Source organism: Cariama cristata, unplaced genomic scaffold (genome assembly GCF_000690535.1).
Source record: "Cariama cristata isolate BGI_N322 unplaced genomic scaffold, ASM69053v1 scaffold1685, whole genome shotgun sequence".
NCBI lineage: Eukaryota > Metazoa > Chordata > Aves > Cariamiformes > Cariamidae > Cariama > Cariama cristata.
The window spans coordinates 136,168-160,398 of NW_009619078.1; the positions used below are offsets into that span (position 1 = coordinate 136,168).

General features: G+C 38.6%; 1 protein-coding gene across 1 annotated transcript; it reads left to right on the plus strand.

Moving 5' to 3' along the window:
• Window positions 1-4: 4 nt before the first annotated feature.
• LOC104162380 (opsin-5-like) lies at window positions 5-18,512 on the plus strand. The gene is made up of 6 exons (XM_009701094.1): window positions 5-172; window positions 6,722-6,841; window positions 10,620-10,790; window positions 13,363-13,697; window positions 16,866-17,107; window positions 18,417-18,512. Exons 1-6 carry the CDS (start codon window positions 34-36, stop codon window positions 18,478-18,480), a joined length of 1,071 nt encoding a protein of 356 aa, XP_009699396.1. The 5' UTR covers window positions 5-33; the 3' UTR covers window positions 18,481-18,512.
• The last annotated feature ends 5,719 nt before the right edge of the window (window positions 18,513-24,231 follow it).

Below are 24,231 nucleotides of genomic sequence, written 5' to 3' on the forward strand. Positions count from 1 at the left end.
CTATTGTTTTGTTTTTCAGACGCTGACCTGGATATGAATGGGATGGCGTCAGATCACAACATTTCCTCTCAGGAAGAATACCTCCCACACTATCTCCAGAAGGAAGACCCCTTTGCATCAAAGCTTTCTAGAGAAGCTGACATTGTAGCTGGGTTTTATTTGACAGTAATTGGTAATGATTTTGTAATTCATCTTTAAAATATGATGGCATCCTTGCCGGCACTCACAAACAAGGCAGAAGCTGCTGTGCATTAGATGTGTAATTACATATTTCTTCATACTAGAAAGAAAAATCTAGGAGAGAGAGGAGAGACTGTATTAGAAATATAGTGTCAACAGTTAATGTCAACAGACAATGCTGCTCCAGGTAGCCAAATGTAGACCTTCCAGCAAAAAGTAAGAAATCCTCATTTTTTTTCTACTGACAGATTACTAGCTTGCAGTTTAATTGTTCCCGGCAGGAACTGGCTCTTGCCCTTATGCCATGTGGGTTTTATGGCCTGTTTTCAAAGCCTCTCTCATGTGCTTACACAGCAAAGAGAACATTCTCAGATGTGCTCATTTGAATCTTGCTCAGCTCCTGGCATCAGCTGTCCTCTGTTACATATTATATTGAACAATATTTTCTACCTAACCCCCTCCCCTCCTTTTTGCTTTGGAGTCTTTTACCATGTGCAAAGTGACTTTGCAAGCAGAAAAAATGCAATTATTTATTCATTAGTGCACACAGATGATAGCTGGGACTAATTTCTGGTTAAGTATTCTTATACCGAGGAGTTATCATTCATTTGGGAAATTCTGGTCTCCATTGCTTCTAGAGATAAACCAGTCCTTCTTCTCAATGCTTTACCTTCTTTGCTTTATGGAGGTGGGCAGGGTTATATCTTTTTTTGTCAATACTTGCCTCAACATTTACACTTCTTTCTATGGTTTAGGTTTTCTTATGTTTTACGGCTTTAGTTCATGTGATTTCTCACAGCTCAACAGCTGTTTTCTCAGTAAAGCTGAGCCAAGGTCATATAACTGTGTCACAGCAAACTGGGCTCTGGGTAACTGATGGCTGATTACAGGGTATACAGTGTATTCCTTGACATTTATTTCCATTTTGATTCGTTCTCTTGTTCTATCTCTTCTGCATAAAAGACAAAGATCTTTGAGTCTTATCTTCATGTTTCTTATTCACTATTTTACATCCTTCCTTCTTTCTCTTATTGCCTTTCCCCTGACTGATCTAAGTAATCTAATCTTTTCTGCAGTGGAGGTCTCACAAAGTCTTGAATAATGCTTATTTCTCATTTGTCTTCTGCTTGTGTCTTTATCAAAAAAGGCATCCAGAGCAACAGAGATGGCAGGGGAAGCTGCATCTCTGTGCTGTCCTTGGTGTTCATGCCCCATGTCGTATGTGTCCTAGCTTTTCACATATATATATATTTTCTGCTGCTATGCAGACAGATATCTTCACTGAATTGTTCAAAGCAACCCCCCTTTGGGTCACTCAGTAAAGCAAATTTAGCTTTAATCCCAGGAAACATGTCTGAGTAGCTGAAATGAATCCTTCCAATACACACTGTGTGGTCTTGTTATGTTGGCTGTATTTAGTGTAGATTTATCCAGTTCCAAAGAAATAAACCTGCTAGGTGTGAAACATCTTGAAAAACATAGATATAATCAAATTAAAGCAAGGAACAGAAATCATAAACTTCCAGCGAAAAACCAAAAGCTAGCCATGAAGGCACAGACTTAAATGAGCAGTGTGAGGAGACTGAAACTGTAGTTTAAAAAGGACTGTTAATCATTTTGATACTGGACTTATCAGTAAGATTCCCACCCTCCCAGTGTTGTAGACTGGACATCAAACAGTCTGTGGTGGACTCATTGCACCCAGCAGCACAAGCCAGGAAAGTTCAAGCCATAGCTCTGCTGTATACAGGTGTAGCTCTAGCCACCAGATCCTACATTTTGCACTGGATTTAACTTATTTTTTCATGTATTTGTTTTGCATTGCAGTTTACTTTGTTGGTTACTTTACCCTTATGGTCACTACACACTCCAGGAGCAGCTTTCATTAGAGCCAAACATGCCTTTCACATACACATGTAAATGCTATATTTACATCTTCCTTGGGCTTGCATCTATAGCATAAGATGCCACTAGTATCCTGCATAAATATGTAAAATACCTTCTAGTAACTATTGCAATGATTTTAAGCAGTCATTGCTTAGCTGCTTGTCAGTTGTGCCCTCAGCCATTTCAGCAACGGCTACTGGTTTTGTATTCTCTAGACCAGCACAGCAGTGTTTCGGACACTGTGTACAATACAGTAATGGATATTATTTTGCCAGGGGCCCAGAGAAGTACAGAACCCCTCCTTTTATAGGGGTTTGTGTGAAGAAGGAAAGTGTTATGCTTTTTACCAGTAAAGTAGAATTACATCTGAGAGCTCAGCCACTGCGAGAGGGAATTAAACAAAACTGGTGGAAGGAACAATGTCAGGTCTTCTTCTGTGCTTGTGAATAGATGGGGTAAAGTAGTCTTTAAACACATTTTTCTTACCAAAAAAAAAAAAAAAAAAAAAGCCTTACTTGGGCTAATGCTTCTCACATGAGTTGTACCCTACAAGACTGGTTTAGCTTAGCGCCTTGGGGATGCCACCCTTAGCTCCTGTTGATGTGCAGATCCATATTTTATTACCCATTCATGTCTAGGTGGATAGCAACATTTTCGTAAGATCTCAGGCTTGCAAAAATATGAGAACTTAGAAGGAAACTAATCTTTGTTTTTCCCAGTTTTTCATTTTCCACTAAGCTGATTTCTGACAGTTCAAAGCATTCACTTTTGTGTTGAGACATGAAGCACTGCTGTGCAGAGATTTATGGTGGTAGGTAGTGGATCTTAAGGTGGTGGAGAAGGAAGCCTAGCTCTGTGAAACTCTTCACTGACATCAAATTCCACAGAACAGGCTTGCTAAGGCTGTAAATTTGCTTTAATTGGCAGATTTATAGTTAATCACAGCTCCCAGGTATCCAAAACAGTAAGCAAAAACTATGTGCTCAAATAGCTCTTGGGCACAGCGGTGTCTTGGGGTAATTCTGCAGTATTGCACATTTACTTTGTAAACTGTGTAATCTGCAGAAGATGGAAAACTGAGCTGGAGCATTCAAGTCCCGTACCCAGCAAGGGTATGTCTGTGGTTTTTTATTCTAACTTGTGGTTCAGATCAAACCTCACCATTGTCACCTTTTGCCACTCAACTGTGTCCCCTGTTCCTTTGCAGATCCCTTCCAAGAAATGGTGGCCCCTCTTGAGGATATCCTGTGTGGACATCCTGATAGCAGAGAGAGGGACTAGCTGCAGAAAGGTGGGAAGCCAGGATTGCTATTGGGCATCTTTTTGTGCTTGAGGCATGTAAAGTGCAAGTGAGTTTAAAATTTATTTCGAAAGGGGGAAGAAACTGCACAGTGAGCGAACAAGGCTGGGATCCTATCAGGAAACTCGGCAGAGCTTTTAGGGTCAGGCTGGTTGTACAACTGAAATATTGCAATTTGAAAATACAAAAATTCATTTTTTTGTCTTTGAAGAAAATCAGGGGTCTTGACCAATCTGTAATAAATTCTCTGCAAATGTGTGAACTTTTGTCCTAACTACTTCATTTCCGTATGTATCTTTTTAATTGTCTGGAAAAAAATGATCAAACAGTACACGTGGTTATAAAAATCCAATTCTTTTTACTTTGTCTCTTCCCCCGCTAACTTTTTAATCACTGACTTGATTGTTTTACTGTACGGCCAGGTAGGGTGACTAACGACTGAGGGAGGACCTGCTGGCTGTCAGCTCCTTTGAAAACCTGTGGCAAGTAACTATTGATTTGCAAACTGTTGCTGCACGCTTCCTCAGCGTATTGTGAAACAGCTTAATTGAAAACAAAATCCTGAACTGTATTTTTTTTTTTTCTCTCTGATGGTTTAGCACTGCTGTCAGATTGGAGAAAAGGAGTCTTATTTGTTCAAATTGCTACTTTTATACACTCTCACCTTTCGCTGCAGGTTGCATATCTGAACCTGGCTCTTTCTCTGTAGGTCTCACTTTTTTAGTTACCACATCCTCGGCTCTTTGTTGTATATATGTAATAGTGTTACAGTGCCATGGATAGTTGTGCCCTGAAACGTTTGCTCCTGGAAAAGAGCCTTTGTTTTACATCTAAAGAGTCTTTTTTCTCCTGTTTCCAACCCCAGGCTCTGCCCAGGCACACAGCCTGCCAAGACCTTCCAGCGCTGAGAGCCCACACCACCAAGGAGTTCTGCTAGCTGTTAGGAAAATCTTTTTAATAGTAGGAAAAATGAAGAATTAGATGGCTCATCTAAGGAGATTATAAAGTTTCTATCACCAAGGAGTTAAAAAGGATTCAGATAAGCGATTGTCAAACACAGGTGTAGACAAAAGGCAAATTAAATTGTCAGTGGACCCCTTCCAGCTATACGATTAGAAGGTCAGTGGGCTGAGGCTCTCTGAAATGTTGCTATTAATAATGACCAGTTATTTCAGAGGCCTATCTGATGAAGATGTCTATCTGGACTACTAGGCAGTTGAAAAAGATTCAGGAAAATGTCAGATGCTTTCGAAAGGTATTTCAAACTGGATGCTGACACTCTAGATATCCTAAGTATCACTAGAGAGAAAATGGCATTAAGAGAGAAAAGAACTAAGATATATAAAAAATGCTCGTCAACATTGAGATTCATTCACTTAGCTGCAAGGAAGAAAATAATTTGTATAAATACCTGTATCTACTTATAATTCAGATGAAATTTTCAGAGCCATAAGAATAGGATGTTCTTTAAATTTCCTGTTTATTTTTTAAAATAATATAGAAAGCAATACTGACAGTCTAAAAATAAGAAGTTTTTCCAATTAGATGAATGTTGCATTCATTACTGAAAAATTCAAAATCAAAGTATTTTTCTCCCGAGTTTGGTAAACTTTCAGTTCCACAGTTATCCATATTTTTTTTGAGAAATGGTCTGTTTTTAGCCTCTGGGAACCATTTTTCTCTCTGCCTTATGGATGTTCCCAGGTTGTCTTTCTTGGTTACGTGAGGACATGGTACCCTTGCAAAGGGATCGTTCCGTTGGTGGATCCATCCAATAATGAAATACCCATTTAATTACTGAGCTTTAGTTCCTGAGGTCTGGCCTCCCAGAAGACTATGATGAAAATTATTTGGTATTCAAAGGTACAATATTTGGAGAGGGCAGCATTACCAGGCAGCTGAGGGGATGCTGGGGTCTTCTTGAAACATGGAATATGGCTGGGTTTACACCACTGCAGCCACTTGGAGGAAGGCACCACAAAGAGTGACTTTGCTGCCTCATTGATAGAGGAAAGTTGGGTTATTTATGACTTTTTTATAGTAGTATGGAGAGTTGAGAGCCTCAGCTGACAGCCAAGCACCCAGGGCAGCCACCTGCTCACAGCCCCTACAGTGGGACAGGGAGGAAAAGCGAAGAGCAAAAGCGATGGAGATAAAGACAGAGTAGAGGTAAAGGCAGGGAAATCAATCTCCAGTTACTGTTGTGGGCAAAACAGACTCATCATGAGGAATTTAACTTAACATTTAATTACTTATTCTGGTAGTGAGAAACAAAGATGACAAACACAAAATACTTAAGGAAAACACCTTTCCTCCCCCTTTCCCAGGCTGGACTTCACTCCAACATCTTCTCCCTCATTGCTGTTGTAGGTCCCTTTGGTGAGGCAATGGCAGCACAGGAGGTTGGGGTCTCTGCCACTCTTTGCTCTTCACTCTTTACTTCTGCATCTCCCTCCTTCTTACTTTCCTCTGCTCCGGCGTGAGGCCTCCATGGACCACGGTCCCTTTGGGGTGTTCACCTTCGGGTGTGACTCTTGTTTACTGAAAGGGATGTTGTGTGCCATCCTGTGTTTCCACTGCAAAATGCTCACTCTCTGCTCAAACTCTTTCAGACATGATTCAGTGAAAAAACAGTTTTCTTTAAGGGAACTGGAAACCCTGCAATTTTTGGTGCCAGTGTGACTAGCTCCATGGCTGATTAACCACTTGCTGTGTTGGTCCTTGCAAGTCCCTGGATGGTGATGTGGCAAAAAAGATGTCAGCCAACATGAACAGGATCCATCCTCATGCACTGAATCCCAGCTGGAAGTTAAAATCAGATGTATTTTATCATTTTTCTTTCTTACGATATAAATAAACTTTTATTGTAAAATTTAAGATGTGATATTAATACCTTAATTTATATTATTTTAGAAATTTATCCCTCAACCTCTGATTATAGTATTTAATAAAACTAAGGTTGGTTAGAGATTGGGGTCCTTGTGATTAGAGACAGCTGAATTTCATTCTTGTGACTGTATAAATGTTTGTGAGAAAAATGGGGTTGATCAGAACAGAAGAATTATGGGATTTCTATTACGTGCATTCAGTTGATAGTTGTTCAGGCTCAGGTGGTGAAGGCAATGCCCTGCTGCGGAGGGGAAAACAGCATTTGTTGTGGGAGGGACAAGTCTGCAGTACATGTCTCTATGAGCTGCGCAATGAGGGTGAGATGATCATGTTTCAGAGTAAAATGTGTAGCCTTGGAACCACAGGTTCAGACTGAAAATAACAGAATTTCACAAGGAAGATGGGATATTGCTGGTTTTGAGGAGAATTCTAATTTGATTGGTTTTCTTTTTTTCATTATTATAGGTATTCTTTCAACTCTGGGAAATGGGTATGTTATTTTTATGTCCTCAAAGCGAAAAAAGAAGTTGAGACCTGCTGAGATAATGACTGTTAATTTAGCAGTGTGTGATTTGGGCATTTCAGGTAATTTCATGTCTCATTTTCACTCATTTTTACTATCTCACTATTCTTTCTGGCAGCAGTAAGAGACAGTCCTCTGGAAGTCATGGGAGCCCAAAATGCCTTTTGCTACTGATATTTCTACTCTGATATTTGTATACAAATAACAGAGAAGGATAGAAAACAACATTCCTGAACAACCTGATGGGAAGAAATGAAAATTATGGAGGAAAAAATAGGGTTGGATTTATCAATCGGGCAAAACTCCTGTTCAGCCTAGCACTGGGCAGGCCTTCAAAGACAGCTGCCATGTGTGTCCTGGCACAATAACCACAAAATAGCTTGGTATTACTGTTGAAGAAAATTATATTTTCTAGCTGTAGGATGTATCATGAGGCACCCAGGCGGCTCAAAAATACCTATTTAGCCAAATCTGAGTGGGGATGGGTGTGAGGGGAAAAAATTGGAAAATGCCAGTGGCCATCAGCCTATCAAAGCTAACAGTTTTCTCTCTAGTGGCTGCCCTCTTTTATCTCTGAGTCAGGAAAATAAGCATTTGTGTCAATCGACAGAGTAAGAGCAACATCAGCCAACTGGAGTGATTTTTATTTCAACCCCACTGCCTGGATGCCCTGACATGAATACAGGGAGCTTTGGAAAGGTTGACATGAAGTTGCAGAGTCAAGAGTCTTTGGAGATCTTTCTTTGGGCTCTTGACATGAGTCTCATTCAGCTGCTCATGACTACATGCAAATACAGAGGGAGGACTGTATATCCTTTAGAAAAGGATATTTTGGTTGGTAGACAATCCAAGGGGTATAAAGACCTGATGTGACTGAGCTAACGATGGGATCTCCCCAGTGCAATATAAATGACAGTATGTTCCCATGCTCCCAAAGTCATCTGTCCCCTATGTGTTGCATACACCGGGACCCCTGCCCTCAGCTCCAGTGCGCCCTTTTCCTGGCCTTGTCTCTGCCAAATGCTTTTGCCCTCATCCAAATGCCTAAAATAGCACTGAACAACATAAAATGTTGGTGCTCAGCCTCCCATAACCAGTGCTCGTTGTGCTCTCACTGCACACGGTCAAGGAGCTGCTCACCCCTTCGGCTTCCAGTAATTTTGATGCCTCTTGGTGATCAGTAAACATGGTTTTCTATAGGAGATACTTAAGAATTCAGCAGAAGAAAGATGTCAGTATAAATATCTCTGCTCTGCTACCACACAAAGTCCCAATGATTTCTTTGGCATATCTGCCATGGAGACATCATTTCCATCTTGCAGCACTTAGATGTGAATTAAAAAAAAAAAGAAAAAAGACCAATTTTTTTTGCCTCTTCTGTGATGCTCCCAGCTTCTTTGTGTACTATAAGTCGGTCTTGTTTTATAAGGCTCATATCTGACTCCAATGAGAGTCGTTCCAATGAGATGAAGTGTTTCAGGAGAATTTCCATAGCTATTATTTGGAATGTTAACAGATATCTCCTAATCACATAAGCTGTATGTCCTGACCATGGAAACCACAGCTTGTTTGGGAGCCCTCTCAGCATGAGGGCTGCTAACTTCTTTGTTAACATCTGTCACCAGCATACCACTTGGTCACCTTGTCTTCCATGGGGATCTCAGTCTACCTGTCTGTTTAAGTTTTGTAATTATAGATAATTGACATTGGCTCAGCCATGTATACTTTTTCTCCCTTCTCTTTCTTTTTTTTTTTTTTTTTGTTGATGGAAGATGTTGACTTGAGAAATGTGATCTGTCCTGTCTCCTGGACTGATTGGAGTGAAGATGGGACTTTTTCCCAAATCTTCGTATTTCACACACTTGTCTTGGCACCTTGTTCAACAAACAGGTTCTGCCATGGCCCTGCTTCCTGCAGATTTCCACAGGATGGCACCAGCCACTTGTTCAAAACTGCATCAGGCTCATTTTGCACTGATACCATGCTCCGAGTTCTGTGCCGCTGAAGAGAAATTTGATTTTGTGCAAATAAATGTGTTGGCCTTTAGAACTGGCCATGATTTACAGGAGTAAAGTTGCTGACTCCTAGCATATATCCTAGACCTTGCCATAATTCATATTTTTCTTGAAACCTTAATCACTGGGGTCAGCTTTTGCTTGAAAAATTAAAGTACATTTATTCTGCTTGGAGAAAAGCACGTAATATATTGACCTGAGCACAACCTTCAGGCTCAGGCAGAATTTTCCTTGCAGGCTCAGGCTAAAGGAAAAGAATCCCAAAATATCTTGTTTAAAAATAAGTCTCGTTTTGAAAAGTTTTCAGTCAGGATGCTTTTGGCATAGAAGATGGGGCAAAGGCCATTTTCTGCAAGATTTTGTTTTGGTAGAAATGTTTTAATTTTCTGTTAGGAATGAAAACAATGTTTAGTTTTGCATCAGCTTGATCTGAAATGGAATATTTTTGAGAACAATCCAAAATATTATTCTACAGATGACTTCAACAAAATAGAGACTTTTCTCTTGACTTCTATTTATCTTGTGAGAATTACAGTTTGCAAGATCATTTTTATGTTCTTTATAAACCAATTCACTGAACTGCCATGACTTTACTGACAGTGTGGTTCTGCCAGGGAAACTAGCCCAGGGCAACTGAGATGTTTTCAAATCCTTGAGGTGCTCTGGAAACTCTTGTGCAGGAAAGAATACAGTCATAGGAAGGTGGAGTTCAATATTTAATATTATTTGAATATTGCAGTTGAACAGTTCAGGCCTTAGAGCATTTCAGGTCAGTCTTGTAAGCAGAAATGAAGGATTTGGAAAACATGCTAATGTTCCTATATGGTAAATTTTTGAGTTTTCTGTTTCATTAAAGTTGATTTTTTTTGTTTCTTCAGTTTGAGACAAAAAAAATAAATAATCAGGAAGTGGAGATTTCCAATTAAAAAATTACAATTTTCAAACTTTCTTATTTTTGTGATACTTAGAAAGAATATGAATAATGTTAATCTGTTTTAAGGTGAGAAGGGAACAACATATGACTTCACTTCTTTCATAATGCACCACCCACTTCTACAAATGGAGAAATGAGCTAAGGTGCCACTAGGACAGAGTCTCCAAAATAGTTAGGTATTTTCCTTCTGTTTGGGAATGCTTAAAGCTTTTTAATATCTGTGGCCAGGTGACTTGCTGATGTGTGACAGGAAGAAAAAAGTATGGACAGGAGCTGAAACCACTTCTGCAGCTCAAATCCTTGCTGCAACCGCAGCACCATCTTCCTTTCTAATCTAACACTTTACCATTTTACCTACTGTTGGGCCTTGATAAGTCCTCTTTGAAGGCAAATTTCTTTATTCTGTGTTAGAAGACACTTGATTGATTACAGGGGTGTAGCCTAACTGGATCTGTGCCTATTTCAAACCCAGACTCACCCATCACCCATACTGTTTACATTCTGGCATGTGTTTGCCTGTGGACTTAACACATACTCTGAAGTTTTCATAATGGGAAGAGCTTGCATGTGCTCAGTACCAGAGTATGGGTTTATTTCTGGTTCCTGTGGTCTGCAGTCAAGCACCTGTTCCCAGCCATTCTGCAGGCTTGGCTCATCCCACCACAGTATCGACGCTATGGGATTTAGGTACAGCTGTCTTAAGCTTAGTCCTGTGAAAGGAGGGCACCCAATTCATGACATCTGTTGTGCCTGAAGCTCTCTCTCCATGTAGCAGAGCATTTTTACTGGTATTAGCTTTGGGTAAAGGGGATGGTTTACTTTTCTGAAAAAGGGTGGTTTTATCAGTGGTGGATTTTATCAGTCGACTGACATTCTTGTCTCCTTTTGAAGTTGTAGGAAAACCCTTTAGTATCATTTCCTTCTTTTCTCACCGCTGGGTGTTTGGCTGGATGGGCTGCCGCTGGTATGGATGGGCTGGTTTCTTCTTTGGCTGTGGGAGCCTTATTACCATGACAGCTGTCAGCCTGGACAGATACCTGAAAATCTGCCACTTGTCTTACGGTAAGAAAGAAAACAGTTAAGTGACTATAGAAAAACTCTATTAAGTGGTATAGCTTTCTAGAGTGAAATCGTACTTAAGTTCTTCAGAATGCTTTTGTTAACTATAGAGGAGAATACACAGATTAGAGAAATATATTTGCCTGATCCAAGTAATCCCAGCTAAATTGGTATTGCTGGACATATCACCTTCACTGTTGTCTCTGTGCTGTCTGCTTAAGCCATGAGTTCTAGTAATCACTCATAGATAAATCACTTCGTGTCTATCAAGGCCTATTAACATTAACACACGCAAGTATTGCACATGTTGAAAGGTCTAACGGACCGATACACAAAACTATTCCTTATTAGATGCTTAAATTCCTTTAAGATACGTGGCAAGCTATTTAAAACATCTAAAAGATTTGGATGTGCGATAGATCATAATGTGGTATCGTGTCTCTAATATGGAGACGGAACCTGAGAGGATGAAATGAATTTAGCAATGAAAGCTGCTATCACCATATCCACCAATATCTTACATTTCTTGAATATGATGTATTATGTGCTTAATTCTTTCCAGTTAAAAGATGTCACAATTTAGAAAAGAAGTTTTTCTTGCAGTGGAAAGGACCAACTCCCCAACAAAATACGGGGAGTACTCAAAGTACAAAGACTTTACATATAAGAAACACCTTGCCCATGTGACTTGAGGGACATACAACAGACTTCATTATAATGACATACAGTGTCAATCATGTAATGTTAAGTTATAAGAAATGTTTGCATCCAGGAAGTATAAATAAGCTAGTCTGTTCGATAGCTGAGCATGTTATCAACTAAAAGCTGTGGTACTGTGCTAAGATCTGCTATCGTAGACTCTGGCATGTCTATACTTTTTCCTTAAATGTGAGTGCAGGGAAGGTCTGCTTACCTGAGTTTAAAATACACCATTCACATTAAGTAGGATTTCAATTCTTTCTGTAAAAGTGTTACCAAAATAATTCAGGGCAACCCAAATCATAGAAAATTTTTCACAGACTTGGTGAGCTGAAGTAAATATTTCATGGCCTGTTGCACTCATGCTGTGAGCTCTGGTATTTAGTATGACATCCTAATTCAGGAGAGACAGAACACTTCAAAATCTTTTTTTCTCAAGAGCTATCTGATCGTGGTTGTCCATACAAAATAATGGAGAAAAATAAACACATTTAGCATGTTCAATCTAGGTTGTTAACTTGGCCATTTTCTGTATAAGGCCTAAATCAGTCATCAGGAACCTGGAACACCTGACTGTATACCCACACCTTCATTCTACTCCAAAAACAGCAACTGTTTTTTGGGCTTGGGTGTGTTGTGGGGATTTTTTTTGGTATTCATGTATTCTAGTATTCATGTTATTCTTGCCTTGTTTTTTCACACCTGAACACAACAAACCACCTTCCTGTCTCTCAGCCATTGTGCTTTAATACATCACTTGTCAGTCAGTGTTCATTTTCGTTCCAGTGATCTGGAAATGTAACATCAACTGGGGAAGGGGCACTGGTCACATCCAAATTACAGTTGTTTCTATGCTTTGGTTTTGTTTCCAGTCATTCTCTAGCCCTGAAGAGAGCTCCTTAATGTTGGTTGCTGGGGAATAAAACCAGATTAGAGCTTCCAAGGTGGAAGGAGCTATTATAATATCATAGTCTGAGTTTCTGCATAAATCAGGCTTCAACATGTTAGTCCTATCTGAATCCAACATGTTGAACATAAGTGATGATGGAAAGTTTGTAAACTGAAAGTTTTTCTAGACGAATTAGAGTTGTATGCAAGATGAACAGAGATACAATATTCCATTCCACAACTACAGGTGTGCCATTAACATTTAATAAAAACAATGGGCAAGGATATATGAAAACACCCTTACAAATACTTCTGACAGTACGCACATGGTGATTTACTGTACTGGAAAAGAATGACAAGGTAAAAATAAATATTGAATACAATATTTCCTCTGTAAAACCTTGTCCATCAGTCACTTGGATTAATAATTTATGTTGAGAACTGTCCTAAAATCAAACTTTAGCCACTTAATATATGACATGAGAAACAGGAAATAAGGTGTGTTACGTTATACAGTTGCAGCTAGTGAGCCTTCACACTGAATAATGAAAGGCTGAACTAAACATAGTCCTTCATGTGGTTTTAACCTCCATCTCATCTGACCACACACTATGAATACACCTTTACAGGCCACAAAGCAATTTTCAAAATTACTAGACAAGATTCCCGTGATTGTTGCTGAGCTAGTTGTTTGGATTGCTTTTCTATGGACTCTTCTAGGCTGTAAATCATAACAGCCGAGAGTAAAAATCTGAAATAAAGTCAAGTGGAGTCCTCCATATGAGTGTGCATTTCTTTTCATGAGGTACAATGGGAGCTGGGGTGGCTAGCTCAGAGATCACTAGTGATACCTGGAAAAAGGCAAGATGAACTCTACAGCACTGTTGTCAAACAGCCAAGAAAACTCCTACTGCATGTATAGAATGACATATTCAATTGTGCCAAATACATATGGACCTGAACTTGTAACTCTTGAATTATTTTCCAGGTACATGGCTTAAGAGACATCATGCATTTATCTGTCTGGCAATAATCTGGGCATATGCTACGTTTTGGGCTACGGTGCCTTTTGCTGGTGTGGGGAGTTATGCCCCCGAGCCATTTGGGACCTCCTGCACTCTGGACTGGTGGCTGGCACAGGCTTCAGTGGCTGGACAGGCTTTTATTCTGAGTATTCTTTTCTTTTGCCTTCTGTTCCCAACTGTGGTGATTGTGTTTTCCTATGTTAAAATAATTTTAAAAGTCAAATCATCCACCAAAGAGGTTGCTCACTATGATACCAGGATTCAGAACAGCCACATACTTGAAATGAAGCTGACCAAGGTAGGTAGGAAGAGTTGACTTGCTTTGCTTTGTTGGGTTGTAAAAGCAGCCTTGGAGAACTCCAACCATGTACTCTGCTATGCTGAGTGATAGTACGATGCTCTGAAGGTGGTTATTCTAGCTTTCTCCTCTGTTACTGTCAAGATAGGAAAAGACAGGAGTTGAAGCATGATTTTGTGATTAGGGCACTTGAGTCTCTGAGATTGTGATTCACTCTGAAGCTCTGTCATAGCCTTCCTATGTGACCTTACAGAAGTCCTATCATCTCCCTGTGGCCCTGCTTCCCATCATAAAGCTCCCCTTGATTTCAAAAACAGTTGTAAAGAATTATTTTAAGGCATTCGGGGTGCACAGGAATTATAACAGAAAAACAGATAAAAAGCAGATTATTGTAGCAGGGAAATAAAAACTTCAGACAGCTTATGTTCCTCTGTTAATGAAGATATAAACCAAAGTCACTTCTGTGATGTTGCAATTGTTTTTATGCAAATAATTTACCATTTATGTTCAGCCATGAGCTGCTGATAAAAATGCACTCGAGTGATAAAATTAATTTTCCATCTCAGACCATATCCTGTTTTCCCTTTCTGATTGACTTTATTTTCTATTTGGCAATAGTGACAGCCATGATCCTTGCTGATACTGGTTATTGTGCCAGGAAATCTCTCAAAATAAAAACTTGTACTGAACAAATCCAGATTCCTCAGTTGTAGAAGATTCATCAGCCTCTGTAAGCCATGCCAAGGGGAAGATGAGCTGCATCTTTTGCTTGGCTGATCAAATTTTATTACATTTTTGAGAAGCTGAACTGGAAGTTATATAATATATGGCAACAAGTGACATTATGCCTAAATATCAGGGAATCTCAGCTAGCTACCTGTATGGTGAGCGCTGTCAATACAGTTGTTAAAACTGTACTTGCCTTTGAAAAAGGATGCTTCACTGTGGTACTGTTTTGTGATTACTTAGCACCTTTCCTTTGAAGAACAATGGAAAGCTTTTGTTTGAGGTCGCAATTTTTTTTTTGCCATATTAGAGGGATCATGTAAAACTTCAATGTGATTTGAGTTGAAACACAAGTAATTGTCCATTCTGTCTTGGATCTACAATGAACATAATGTTGGGATATATATAAAAATATGGAAGATGAGTCTCCATCATAACCCATTTAACTCCACAGCACAATTTATAACAAACAGGCTGTGTTTGAGATCCTTGCCTCACGTGCTCTGTTTCTTCAGTGTCAGACAACAAAAATAAGTATAAAAGGATGAAGTTTCCCTGAAAATAGTATTTCCACCAAGACGTGGAACCAAAGGCTCCACAAACGGTTATGCAATATCCAAAAACTTTGCACTTTCTGATGATTTTTTGTTGTAATCCTGCTAATTCCTTATTCCAAATGAGTGCACAAGTACTACCTTAAGTCTGTATGTAGTCATTGTTGATGGCAGCAGTATAATGGAATATGTTCTTCAGAATGTACTATTGCATGATGTCATTTGAAGCTATACCAGGCTGCGACTGTGTGCAAATAGGCTGGTTCAGGTAAAGTACCCTCCTCTGAGCAACCTTATCTAGTTGGAGATGTCCCTGCTCACCGCAGGGGGGTTGGACTAGATGACCTCTAAAGGTCCCTTCCAGCCCAAAGGATTCTATGGTTCTATGAAAGTATATAAAACACAAATTTTGGCCCCAAACAGTTTTTCTTTAGTATCTATACTAAATATTCCTATAGCTACATTTCTTCATGTAATAAGGAAGTCCTTTTCTCATTTACTAGGAATGCAACCTAAATGTTTGGTAGAAATTTGCTTTATAAAGCATCCACAAATTCTAATGGAGTACAAATCCATGCTGTGGGTTAGAAGAAAGAAAACTAGGCATTGTACTAGCATTCTCACTCTCATTTAAATTTCCAGTAGTAAATACAGTCATTTTTTATCTGCCGGAGTGGATATACCCAGAGACTTGACAGCTTATGCTTTATTGCATGACTTTATGCTCACTTTTCCCATATTTGTCTCGAAAGGGATTCAAAAGATTGGCATTTTTCCAGTGGAGGATTGACCATAGACCCCCTCCTGGCTACAGGCAGAAGATAGACCTAGTTTATCAAAACTCCTCTGCTTCCCCCTATTACCAGTGGCCATCCTCATGGCAGGTTATTGGTCCTACTGGGTTTTGACACCTCCTCTGTGGGACATCAGCACAACCCACAAGAGAAGAAGAAACCCTGCATTAGGTCAGGGTGTTGTAATCTCTTCTCTTTTCTTCTTTTCCTAATTTCCTTTGCTTTTGCCTCAGTGAGTGGTACTGAGTGATACAGATGAAGCGGCTATAGTAGATACAGACAGGAATATACCCTCCTAAACAAACTCACCTACAGAAACACTCAGGGTCCCTCACTTCCATACACCATCAGGACCTAATTCAGTCCTGGAAACTTCTTCAAAGACTTTGAATTTATGAACTTTGGAATCTGATTTCAAAGGACCCAGAATCTGGAAGACTTGCACTTAATAATTTTTCTTTTTTGTTTTATTTTCCCAGAGCATGCTTGTTTCACTCTGGAATGGAAAAGAGACTGAGTTTCTTTTTGACAATCTGAGGAATATTTGATTGGAAGTGACTATAGAAGTGAGAAGCTCCTCAAATAAGCAAGAAAAAGAAAAAAAAAACACATAACAAAACAAGAAGAAACCCTGTAGGAAAAGTTTCCAGTTTAACCTGTGTTCATTTCAAATATCTTGCTAAGATTTGCAAAATCTTTCACAGCTCTATGTTACATATCATCCTAAAAAGGAGAGTCGGTTTCGAAAGGACTCCTCTTAAATAATTCAAATCTATGTCAAAGAATTTTTATTTTCTGAGATCTCATTTAGTTTCTTCATGTTTAGCCAGACCTTACAGCATTTTTAAAGGTCCATGATAACAGACTTATTAACTGCTCTATGTCAGGTGAAAGAAAACCAGGCGCTAGATAAAAAGAAGAGAAATGCGTGACAGCTTTTGTTCATATTGTAAATTTATCTGAAGCGAGTTATCATTTTTCTTTCCCATCCTGCAGCATGTTCCCTTGCATTCTGCCTAGCTCTGTGCTGTGCTCTCAGTGTCTGACTCTGCTGGATTAACCTCTTTCTCTCTTTCCTCTTTTCCTCTCACAAGGTGGCAATGCTGATCTGTGCGGGGTTCCTCATTGCCTGGATCCCTTACGCTGTGGTCTCTGTGTGGTCAGCCTTTGGACAGCCGGATTCAGTTCCCATTCAGTTTTCAGTGGTACCAACTTTGCTTGCAAAGTCAGCAGCCATGTACAACCCAATTATTTACCAGGTCATTGATTGTAAGTTTGCCTGTTGCCGATCAGGAGGATTGAAGACACTACAGAAGAGCTCTTTGAAGAAATCAAGGTAATTTCTTCTTTGAGAAGTAGTATATCTTTAAGTACGTAATGTTCCAAAAAGTACCAAACTAAGAGTTAGCAAGAGTCACAACTCTTTGAATCTTTTTTCTTGTGTTTGACCATGACCTATTCAGGGTCTTTCTTGCCATGGAAATTTGTAAAGTGACTCTAGGTGTAAAAAGAGAAGCAAGGAGATGGTTTGTACTTTTAGATCCAACTGCAACTCCGTTGATATAGTTGGAAAAAAGTTCCATTGGTTTTAGTGAGTTTTGGATCGGTCCTGTTCTCCTTTTCCTTTCCTTTCATGTCATCATATGGATTACCTCCAGAAAGTGTTGATGACCTCATTGCCAGTGAAGTAAATGACAGAGAATTGTGTTAATTCCTTATATAATTGACCTGTTACTACTATGTCTTTCATCCACAGAATTATCAGGGAGAGATAATAGTTCCTTAATCACACTGTAGCTACCACTGACACCAAAAAAATGCCAGAACAAAACAAATCAAAATGTAATAAGGTCCCATAAAAAGACCTTTTTTCTATTTACAACTTTCTGGCAAAATCTGTGCCAACCACCAGTGGAGCCTCTGGAAACACTAACTGTGCATTTGGAGGAAAAATGCTTCTAGTTCTGTCTTATGCCAGAAAAGCATCTTACTTCTGTGACTGAACAGCAATGAGATAAAGATGAATGTTAATCTGACAGTGTAGACTGGTATAAAGACCACAAATGCCCTACCACATATAAATGACTGTGAATCTGCACAATTCCGGTAGAGTAATTTGCTTCAAAATCCTATAATATATGTGCCTCTGTACGTACTTCTTAGAGGCATGAAGGCCCATTTCATCATTTGTATTATTCCCTTACCAATTCCAGCATTTTTTGATGTATTGTTCAGAGAATGAGTCAATATCTCAAGCTTCCACAGCTTCCCTTAGCAGATGGTTCTATAATCGTACAATTGGGTTTATCTCATATGCAAAACATACAGAGTTTATATATGTTGTAAGTGTTTGAGGTGCTGAATTTATAGTTTACCAAAAACCCTTTTGCAGTTTTAGACAAATGGGGGACAAACCTGAAGTAGCCTTCAGTGAATCTTTGGCGGCTGGATTTATGTTTAACCTCCACATTAACACTCCAAAGGAGGAAGGAGGTCTTACCTAGTCCCTCATGTTGAATACAAGTTGGTTTTCCTAGGCCTATACAGTGAATAAAATGATCTGGAAAAATCACTTCCCAGAATTAGGAACTTAACTGTCAGCTTGGTATGAACAAACTAATTGTTGTGCTTTCTCCTTACCATAGGATGTATACCGTATCTGCACACAGAGACTCGACGGCAATGAATGAAACCCAGCTGGAAGTATGAAGCTCATTTCACATACAGCAAACGAAAACCTGATTACAAACAATCATACTGTCTCAAGTTCCTCTTTCTGTAAATAAATTAAAACATGATGACAGTTTTACTTTACTCTCTAGTCCTATGTGCAATATAGTTCTTTCCATCGTGACCAAAATAGTGCGATTAGAGCTGGGCAAATATTTTAGGTACACAGAGGAAGAAGAAATAGAGGACATTCATTTGTATAAAAAATTTTTATTCATTTCAGAGGCTTTAAAATACTACTTTTTTTTTTTAAGCACTTAACAGAAATGATAGTTTGGATGATATTTTCCCTCGCAGAAAGGGAAGTATTCACAAAGACCAGTTTTAGTTTGCTGAAGCTAATCTCCCTAGATTCCTACTGCAGTCACTGGAGAACTGGCACATAAAAGAAAGGATTCCTTAGAGGACAAATCTGAGTCAGAGCTTCACTTATCAGGTCTCCGAATCACCCGCTGGAGAAACATTAGCCCACTGATTATCCCTTGAGAATATCTCTCCAACTCATGTGGCTACAAGCTATCTTAAAACCACTTTGACTTCAGTCCTTCAATATCCAGAAATACTTTGGTTTTAGTCAAGGCAAGATCAGAAGTGCCACACTCATATACCACAGACGGTCACTATTTGTGAATGAGAGGGGAAAGGTCTCGCTCAAATGCTAGTTTCATTTAAACAATTTGGAATCATGAACAACTTTGTAATAAAACCACCAGAACCTAAATGAAAACAGCCCCATACAAGCCAAACTGAGCAAACCAACAGTTTGCACATCTTTCTATCATTCTCTGACCAAAATTACAAAGAAATGTCATGGCAATAAGCAGACAGGTTTGACTTCTTGAATGGTAAATGACTTTTTTCAACTTGTATTGTACTTTTCACCATTATTTATGAGATCACTATTTAATATAAAATGACAAATCCTTCCTCAATCCTAAGCATGAAACCAGACCCAAAACAAGTGAATTAATGAGAAAGGTTACAGCACAGGTAACACAGGAGTCTTTCTCAAGTGCAGTTGCATCTAATTTTTGAACACTAAGCCCTGGAAGGATGAGGATTAGGAATGATTTAGGACAACGACAATCTTACTAAGACAAAGCTTGTGAGTTCCTAATACACGCAATCGAAAAACAATGTGTACTGGAAAGACCTGCAGGGTAAGGCAGCCAAAACAGTTGCATTGGATCTGAGCCATGATTATTCCCATTCTCTTTTCCTTTTTTTGGATTTAGCTTAAGGTAGAGGCATTGTTAGAGATCATAAATTAGCAGTCCAGTATAAGCAAATTTTTAATGCTTAAAATAATAATTTTGATGTTTGTATGTTATTTTTTGGGGGAAGAATATGATAGTATAAAAAAAAGTTAATTGCAAATCAAAGAGTCTCCCACAGAGATTTGTGTTGAATGTTCGCTAAAAAGAAAGAAAGTTATGAGGACTGAAGTTTTCTTCTGAATTGTTCTTTTAAGGAAAGAAAGCATTTATGAAAGAGCTTCAAATGTTTTCCTGTTTAACATTTAATGATGCTTTTTATCATACTGTTATTTCACAATTGTGTTTAACATGCATTCCCTGCCATACTGAACTGAACTTCTTTTGTAGCTGATCTGGAGTGATGTTAATCTTGTTTTATAAGATAATGTCATCAAGGTTTAAAGTAATCTGATGTTTGTTGGCATGTCCCAGCACTCCCATTCTGCAGTGCAAAGAGTTGCTATTTTCACAAATGATATTCAGGTAATGTAGGAGAAGTTGAATTTTGTTGAATTTCCTAAGCTGCATGGAAGAAAATATTGTTTCCTCCTCTGCAATATTTTAACAAAAGAAGATTGAATAAATACTAGGAGAACTCACAGACATACAAGGAGTTGCCATGTTACCTACACAAAGTTTTGTGCTAATTTTTCCCCAGAAGTTGAGTTCTTTCACTTCTATAAATCTTTCATTATAAGGCAAGTTTATTTCTTGACTATGATTGCAAGTTGAGTCCAAGAATTGATCCAGAGCAGAAGGCATCTTTTATAATATTTCCGGATTTGGTTATGAAGCCTTTAACGATCTTCCCTCCATTTTCCTGCAGCTTTTATTCTTTTCTTCATCTAGGCAAACTTTGGTGGTTATCTATAGATGTTTATCGTAACTGAAGTCTGATGTAAGGCAGACATACTGTGGCCCTATAAATGTAGATTAGTTTAAGCAGATCCTCTCCAGACTAGGAGTTACCCACTAGTCTGGCCAGATTTCAGGGTGGGTGGATCAATTAACAGTTTGTGCGTTAATCCTTCCTGTAGTTTCAATTGGGGAAACTTTAATTTTTATTTTTTTTTTTAAATTGTGTACTCTCTTCAGAATTGCTCCTGGGTCATCCCAGAAATGGATACATACTTGTGGTAAGGCTGAGTTTTATGTTCTTAAAAACTGTAAAATATTTTTGGATTCCACTAGATACAAGTTCTATTTAAATAGTTCAGAGGTTTAGTTAGCTCTAAATATGAGCTTCTGAAATCATAAGAAACATATTTCATGCAATTTATTCAAAGATACTTTTTTTTTTATTCAATGTCATAAATATAATTTTTTGAAGACACAGTTTTACCATTAGTGAGTAGTATCTTGCTCTGTAAGAAACACTAGGACTCCAATTTGAGCAGGAGTTAGAGACAGGTTTATACTGAACATGTGTTCAAGTGAAAGATGTTTTCCTGAATCAAGCAAGGCATAAACATTCAAGTATGTAGTACTGTAGTTTAAATGGAGAATCTGAACCTAAGAGCTCATGGGTCTCATTTGATTCAGTGATAAAAGAGAACTGGAGCATCTGCTTTGTCCACCTGTATAAAGCAGATTATACAAATAGTTCATGCTCAGTTTGGGATCACAATGGTAGAGGAATAAAGGTATATATTATGGATTCAAATTTTCAAAGCCAACTTTGAATTGAATTGAATTGAAAGCTGTAGCCTGATGGTTCAAAAAGTACTAGTTTGCCATTGATGCTCAGGACAGAGTTTTGTTCTCTCCATGTGTCTGGTAACTGATGAGACATGTAACCTTGGTCTGAGATCACTAAAAGACTGTGGATCTCTCATTTTCTATTCAAGAAATGTTCTAAATGTTTGGCGAGATTCAGCTTAGGTTGTTTTGTGATCTGCACTTAGTCAAAGCACCAACAAAGTAAAAACTACTCAGTGTGATGAACGAGTAAGGTATAAGACTCTGAAGGAAGATTTCTTTATTGCATTTTCAATATTTCAACCCCCTTGTTATATTAAGAAAGTTCCTTGTTTTATGTATTAACATTAAACCAAATGTTTTTCAATGAAAATAGTGCCATCAAGAATAATACCTATAAATGAGAATCTTTTGTTATGAATCCTATGTGCACATTCAGACTGAGCTGCCAAGAAGCAAAATACTATCTGAATTCACTGTCAGTGGCTTGGAGGAAATAATCGACACAGGTTAAGACTCCATTTAGATAATGAGATGACCCAGACAGTAAGATTGTCCCCGTGAGAGTAAGCCACTGCTCTGTATTTCAAGGCTGTAGACAGAGAAATTATGCAAAGAAGCATGTGGCTGTGGAGACTTTTAATTTGGTCATTTTTGGTCATACGTGAAGAATGCCTATAAATCTTCTTCTACAGACTTGGAAATCTAATGACAATGTAGAACTGTCAAGTGAAGAAACACTTGAAATAAGGGAATTAAGCAAACTTTTATAACAGAAAAAGTTGAAAAAAGTAAAACACTAAAAATGAAAGTTATGGTTGTGAGTTTTCAGAAGAGAGTAGAGAGCATTTGTGCATGTAGGTGAATGCCACTGTAGCAAAATTTATTTCTACGTCTGTAATAATAATGATGAAAACCCAACCCAACAAGTGGTTTTAAAAAAATATTTATGGCCTACAGTGCAAGACAGCAACCAACAGAAGGTTTTTGGCTTTGTGGCATGCAAAAGGAAAGAGAAAATTGATGTGTCTTCATATAAAAAAGAATATGATTGAATTGACAGGCATAATGCTAGTGAATTGGATTCTTTGATGGAACTTTTCTCTTGGCTGACTGTGTATGGACAACGTCTTTTGGAGAATGTCCTGCCTCCAGTATCCAGTGTTATCTTGGTCATGAGAATAAATGTGAATTGCTCTTAACTGACCATGCACTTAGTTATTCTGTAATTCTACATTATTCATTTTATGATTGTGTTTCTACCTCTTCTTCCCAACAGGGAACTTTCAGACACATCAATCTTCATCCCTCAGGAAAGCTGCTTTGACATCTTTTTAGTTACATTTCCCAGCTCGGGATGTTCCCAGATGAGTCTTGCCCTGGGTAAGAAGCTCTTAACAAACAACGTTCACCGCAACACCCATTTCTCACCTTCCCTTCTCCCAAGACAGACAGATGTTTGGTTGATTTTCTCCACATCCCCATCTTTCCAAGTTTCACAAGCCTTTGTTGTTCTTCAGCCCCAAGGAAGAACATTTAGCCCCCTCAAACTAGAATTTCTGGAGAGCTGTTGCTGAGCAATGAAGGGAAGAGGCCTTTATTATCATCACCATGTTTACATACGTTCTTGATCCATTGTACATCCCATACTGATCTGTCTCTTATTTACAACCTTGCTTTTCAGGGTGACTTGTATTCCCCTTTACTTGGCACATGGTGTATACAATGACAGGGCTATTTTTGTAATCGCCCAGTATGATCTTTGCTTCCCCAGTTATACCTCTGTTTCCTTTTGTAGATGGTGGAGCGGGTCTTGGACCTACTGGTGAGATCAAATTCTTTTGAAATAGAAGGCTTAGTTACAGGTTTTCATGCTTTCATTACTTCTGAACTTAAAGAATTCTTCATTAATTATGTATTTATGAGCCTTTATCAGTCACTGACTGTAGTTTTGTGTCTCAAGTGGGTAGAGAAGAAAACCCCAGAAAATTGCCACCTAATTTGTTAGAGAGCTATTCTAAGAGAGGCATTCAGTATCAAATCAGGTAACTGCAACATCTGGATGAAAAATACTAATAAACAGCAAAAGTTTAGTAGGTTCCTTGAGTCAGTAAGATAGAGTGTTGGTCTGTATTTTGGACCTAGCACCTAAAGGGAATTTGAGGAGTAAATCTCTTATTCTTTGTGTAAAGCAACAAAGAAATTTGTGAAATATCAAGTAAACATTGCATTAACGAAAACCTGTGGTACAGAACATATTTAAGTCATAGATGGTGGATACAACATGTGGTATAGGATATAATTTAAATGATGAATAATGTTTACATTGCAACAAGCATAATCCTACATTAGTGAAAATATTAAACATTTATTAAATAGTTATGTGTAGAAAATAGATATGAAAATAGAGATGTGAAGGTCTTTTTGGTTTGTAAAAGGGGCTACACAGAGGCTTTGCATCCTAAAATCCGAGGCTGGTGTAAGAATCTTGCTCTTTCTCCACCAATCTTGCAAAACGTATCAAGAAAGGGATCTTACTTTAGGGTTTTGCATTCGTGGAGGCAATTTACAACACCTAAAAGTGTTGCTCTGAAGCGTCTGGACATCCTTGCTCCTGAATTACAAGCCATCATCTTAGATTGATTAGTGTGTAGAGAACCCGCCCGTCTGCCTGCAGTTCTGGTCCCCAAAGCTAAGGAAAGCTTTAGAGAAAGTGTAACAGGGAAGAAAAAAAAAATCATGTATAAGCAATGGAAGCTAAGAGGAGAAGATGACA